The following is a 6,170-nucleotide window of genomic DNA, read 5'->3' as shown; positions in this document are numbered from 1 at the left end:
GCCAAGCATTTCAAATGTGTCTTTTGAAGCTGAAAAGTTCTTATGAATCTCTTTGATGTTTACAAGTCGGCTCCAGTGAGTCTGGATGAAGGTTTCAGGCCCATTGTTTTAAGGTTAAAGTTAAGGGCCAGAATTTACATGTGGAAGGTGCTTTATTGCTCTGGTTTCAGCTAGAGTGTACATGTGAAATGGCTTTTATTGCTGTAGTTTCATGAGCAGGTGTTAGCTTGCTAAATAATGCAGTTTGTGGCCTGGGAACTCCAAACCTAAGTGTCAAAATGATGTAATTTGGGAGGGCCTCAACAGAGCTGTTGGTTAGTGTTTAAAAACTATTGTTGAGTGAGAGATGGGAAGCATTTTGATCTTGGACATCTAACCCAACCCTGGTTATGCTTTATGTATGTAAGTAGGATTATAGCACTGTGTTTTCTCTTAAGATTAGCTAAAGATTAGAAAGTTAGATTAAGTGTTTTTCTTTGACATCAGACCTGTCCTACTGTATTATTTTAAGTTTCTGTGTGATCTCTGAACTCTTAGATATCTCTGTGGTGTAGTAGTATTGTCTTGTGTTTTAATTATTTATTATTAAATATTTTAGAACCTTTACCTGTGGCTGGTTTATGTAGTGATAATTTAACCTCTAAAGTACTTTACATATTTACAGATTGTACTGTCTAAGTCACTCCAAATTAAGCCTAGACTGAATAGTCACATTACCATTGGATTATAATATTGCACAGTAATAATTGGACACCCTTTCAAGGGCCTTTGGGTAGCTGATAATTATATTAAGCTGGTGGTGGCAGTAATTACTACCGTATAGTCTGGGTAAAGGGGCACAACTGGAGAATCTGTGCCAACCTTTCCCAGGAGTGTCTGTGAAGTTGTATAAATACTTATCTCAAAGTGTGGGTATGTGTCAGCTACCTGGGCAGGGACACGAAGCACTGGTTAGACAGAGAGGGTACTGGAAGGTAGCTTGCCAGCTAGGCTGAGATCTGGACCCTATAGCTATGCCAGTGGGGAGTCTTATTGGGGACCTGGAGAGCAAGGGAGAAACCAGCCCCAGACTAACTGTGATCTCTGTGTGCACTTAAGGGAAATTGTACTTTACTTCCTTTCCTTTTCTAGGAGTCATCCTCTCTGGTGTCAGTGGTGAGGATTGAGGCTCCTTGATTGCAGGGCCAGGGCAGCGGGCATCACATATTGGTGGCAGTGGTTGGGATATCCTATCACATATTGGTTTGCTGTGGTGGGATAAACATCACATATTGATTAGTTGTCAAACACTAATGGGCTTGTAGTGGTGTGGACAGAGCAAATTCCTGTAGCTTATGTACAGTGATCTCTAAAAGTGATTTGTACTCTAAAACAGCCACACAGTGTATACTCCGAGTTCAGATCACAATTGTTTTATTTCTTTTGTTAGCTTAGTGTTAGTCAGGGTGAGCAGGCAGCAGGTCAGCAAAAAAGTATGGAAATCTGACAAGGAGCCAGCAGGCGGAGATGTGCCAGGCTAGTGGACTGGTGCATACAAACCTGACTACGGCAGACCTGATTGCAGCCTTGGCTACAGCTGCATCAGAAAACAACAGCCTGGAGGATAATCAGACTGACAGTGGAGATACAATATCCTCGGAGAATAGACAGCTCAACCTTTCTGCAGTGGACTTAAAAGTTCAGCTGAAGCTAAAGAGATTTGAGTTGGAGGCCAGGCATATGGAACTAGAAGCAGCTGAGAAAATGAGGAGTCTACAAGCTGAGGAAAATGAATGGCAGAGGTGGCATGAGAGGGAAATGCTGACTCTTCGCCAGAGTCATGGATGTAATGGGGAAGGGAGTAACCGGACCCAGAAGCACAAATGGTCATTAAATTTCTTCCACAGTTTAAAGAGGGAGATAATTTTGATAGCTTCATTCATATGTTTGAGCGGGCATGTAAACAATATGAAGTTGAACAAGGGCTCTGGGTATGGTTCCTGACCCCCTTACTCCATGATAAAGCTGTAATTTCTTTAGCAAAAATGCATGCCGCTGACTGTTTTGATTATACTGCTGTAAAAAGACACTTGTTGGAGTGTTTTAAGCTAACACCTGAAATGTATAGGAAAAAGTTTCGTGAGCATAGACGCAAGCAGATGAAAATGTATGTGAATATGTTGTTGAACTGAGCACTTCTTTTCATAGCTGGGTGAGTGGATGTCAGGTCACCATTTTTGAAGGGCTGGCAGACCTTATGGTAAGGGAACAAGCCCTTAGCACTTTGCCTAAGGACATGAGGATCTGGTTAGCTGATAGGCAGTGCTACTTCAGAGGAGTAGGGGAAGAAGGGAGACCTATACCTAGCAAGCAGGGCAGCCCATGCGCAGGAAAGGGACCCCCAGTACTGCTCATGGGACTAAAGGAACCCATGGTGGGCAGCACAAACTGCCCCAACAGAATCCGCTAGTAGCAGGGGAAGCTACTAGTCCAGGCACACATCCAGGAGCTAGGGTTAAATGTTTTGAATGCAACCAGTGGGGCCATGTGGCATACAAATGTCCACAGAGGCAAGGTGGGGAACCAAAGGTGAGGGAGCCAGTAAGTGGGAAAGACAAAATGCCAAGTCAAGACAACCCACTGTTGCTACAGTTTAAAAGAAAAAACCCAAAAATCAAAGGTTGTAAGGTGTGTAAACCAACCAACAAACCACACAAACGAAACATGCAAGAACCAAGCCAAGATGTCATTAATAGATGTTTTATTGAAGCTTTTGTCTCTCAAAATCAGAGACATCATCAGAAAGCACTCAATAAAATTGGTCCTTGGTGTGTTTCATCTGTGCAGTTTAAAAGAATGTATTTATTTATTTTTAAGTAAAACATGAGGGTCATAGCACTCCATGTAGGCAGAGTATAACCTGTAGCAAACTGCTTGCTACATTTGTAACAAGCAGTTTGCTACAGTTTAAAAGAAAAAAAAATATTTTGTTTTTAAATACAAAATGAAGAGGGAGGGTCAGGGGCAGGGCAGAGAAATAAGACCTAAATGGCTGAGGCAGGAGAGAAGGGAGATGGAGTGCCAGTAGAAGGCGTGGGTGTTTTTTTCTTCCTCTTCAATGGAAGAGCTGGGCAGTGTGGATCTAACTGTAATAAGCTGATCACTAGGGTTGACTTATTATACTAACATTTTTTGTTATTCTTCAGTGGAAAAGCTCTTGGGAGGGCAGGGATCTAACTGTAAAAAAGTGATTACTAATTACAATGAAGCACTTTTTTTAATTTTTGGCTTATCACTTGATGAGCTGAAGGGGTATCATGGCACAGGGAACTAACTGAGCCAGCTACACTTCTGCACAACACATTAGTAATGAACTCTTCTAGAGTATTGAAATTTTATGTATGCAAATAGAATTCACCCACCAAATGTAAAATACACACACACACACACACACACACACACATATATATATATATATATATATATATATATATATATATATATATATATATATATATATATATATGGGTCCACTATATAATTTCGAAATTTCATAATCTTGAACATCAGAATCCTGACGTCCAGATGTTCAAGATTTTGAAATCTCGAAACACACACAAAAAAAAATAAAAAATAAAAAAGTGTTACAAATCACGATTCTGCAGGGGGGCTGCACCCCCCTGCACCCCCCAAGTGGGGGACTGCACCCTCCATACCCCCCCGTAACTTAAATATGCCAACTCTGAGATCGCACTACAGTGAAGAGAACGGTTAAGTTACCATTCCGCACTGCTGAGCGATCTCAATTGTATAGCTTTGGGATTTCAAAACTTCGAACATCTGAACGTCGGGATTCTGATGTGCGAGGTTTTGAAATTTCAAAATTACGAAGTGGATCCATACACACACACACACACACACACACACACACACACACACACACACACACACACACACACACACACACAAAAGAAATCTGACCTTTGTAAAATATGCCTGCTAAGTTTAATGTAGTTAGTCCTAATAGTAAACCATTTTTAAACAATTCATAATAACAAACCTTTTTCAGTTTCTTAATTTCATTTATTATTCAGTATCAAGTAAGGTTGTATAGATGTCCCTGCTCTAAATATTCTTCTCATCCCTTTGATATAAACTACTGCATGCCCTTTTAAATGTTGCTTTTAACTTCATAAAGTACAGACTGTCATTTAATGTGGTTTTCTTATTCTCTGTGTTGTTACTTATTCCTGGAATGTCTCACAAGAGCTGAATAATGCCAAAGAAAGTAGAGTCTCCATCCATTGAAATACTTGCTTCAGGCCTGTCAACAATCACCAGGTCCAGCACATCTCCCTGGTCAAGTTTAACAACTCCTAGAAAGAGAAAGCAAGCAGGTAGAACTCATGCAAATACAAATTCTTATTGAAGTAATATAAACAATAACACATAAACAATATAAAATAGGAATAGTAGTTGACAAACGGTAGTAATTTTTTTTATCAAAAGACATACAAAAAACACAGAAACACAGATATAAAGTTTGTTAGCATTCAAAAACTAGCATTAATTGTTATTTTAAATGATGCTAACAATGTTGTGGCCCTCTGATTCATAGCATTAATCAAGAAAAATCATTTACTTCAGAAAAAGTTAATGCCCAGAGGTGCAACCAGTTCCGCCCTGCATGCTTAAGTAAACAGACTGAATAGGTTTGTGTGTGTGTTTGTTTTGCTTACATACTAAGTAAACAAACTGAATACGTTTATGTGTGTGTTTGTTCTGCTTATATACCAATGTAAGTGGCTGTGATAACTAGTAAGATGCATACCTTTTGACTGCATCTAATTTCCTTGATATTAAATTACAACTGTCTGATAAACATTCATAAATGTACTGAAATGATTATGTGAATTTACATAACCTATAAGAGTTTTAAAAGTTAATAATTCCAGGCTTATTATTAAAAATCAGTTTTCTAGTATCAGGATACTGAATTGTCTGCACTAACATTGCCATTAAAAGTTTATATATATTATGGCCATATCAAAAAGATTTCGATTGACTCTGGAAACATAGCTAGCTCTGAAAGCTTATTGGTATAGCTGTAGAGGTATTTGTTAGTTTTGCTATGCAAACCTCTTAACTGAATTTCACATACCTTCCATTTTTTATGTCATATTTTTGATTCGTTCTTTATAAAATGTGAGTTTTTCTTACAATTCCTTGAGGACTTACATCACTAAATAATAAGATATATGTGAGTCTCATACTTCACATTATTCAGAAAGTGCACGCTAAATCAAAATCTTCTCTTCTGTCAACATTCAAAGTTTATAAGAGCAACATTTAAAATCTGTCCTGAATTTGGGCCCTCTCCCATTACCATTGCTTTGTTCATTAGTTTTGCACTAAAAGGTGGAGAGAGATTCTGTGAAGTGTATGATATGGTGAGTGTATCAGTGTTATCTTGACTCAGTCTGCCAGTTCTCTACTAAACCTTAATTCATTACTCAAAATAAAGGCTTCAAATGGCATCCTCAGAAATATGTTAATTATGTGGCCAGACATGCTGCACTATACTGTATGGAGATTTAATGTAGATTGTTTACTATTATAAAAAAAAAAAACTCACAATTATGAAAAAAACTGTTTATTCATTGCATTTGATTATCAGAAAAGTTCAACTGAGCATAAAACCCCTCTTCAGTTGAGGCCCAGACAGAAAAGCTCCAACTGACATAAAATAGTAAAAATGTATAAGGAGAACAATATAATCTATATTTGCTTACAATGTACAAGGTAACATTCACATTGCAATATACAGTATACAAATATTCATTCCCATTACATTAGGCCATTAACAGTGATGGATATTAGTGTTGCAGTATATAAAGTTGTATTCTAATTATACTAATAGAAGTGATAGATATATGTGTGCAGACTTCACTTTTAAATTCACAAAATGTGCGAAGAATATTCTGTAATAATAGCAAGACATGCTGATAATTGTAATAATGTTTGTGTCAGCAAGAATTAGTTTACAATTGTTTTGATTTCACCTTGAGAGAAGGAAGGAGTGGTCAACAGCTTCTGTTCCATATGGAAAACTAGGAGGAACTATGGGAGATGTTACCTGTAGTATGGAGACTTAAGGTGTATCTTACCTTGGAGAAATGCAGGAGCATAGC

The 6,170-nt window shown here is 38.0% G+C and overlaps 1 protein-coding gene across 1 annotated transcript in view; it reads right to left on the bottom strand.

The window, feature by feature from the left end:
- Positions 1-4,053: 4,053 nt before the first annotated feature.
- Positions 4,054-6,170, bottom strand: part of LOC122790118 (tumor necrosis factor ligand superfamily member 13B-like) — a 169,901-nt gene continuing 167,784 nt past the window's right edge. Inside the window, exon 6 of the mRNA XM_044057692.1 lies at positions 4,054-4,355. Within this exon, the coding sequence (XP_043913627.1) occupies positions 4,240-4,355 (116 nt within the window). The 3' untranslated portion in view covers positions 4,054-4,239. The remainder of the gene's footprint in view (positions 4,356-6,170) is intronic.

This window comes from Protopterus annectens, chromosome 15.part0, assembly GCF_019279795.1.
Source record: "Protopterus annectens isolate FY-2018-M chromosome 15.part0, PAN1.0, whole genome shotgun sequence".
NCBI lineage: Eukaryota > Metazoa > Chordata > Ceratodontiformes > Protopteridae > Protopterus > Protopterus annectens.
The sequence above is the reverse complement of the archived record's forward strand: the minus strand, read 5'-3'. Positions and strand labels throughout refer to the sequence as shown.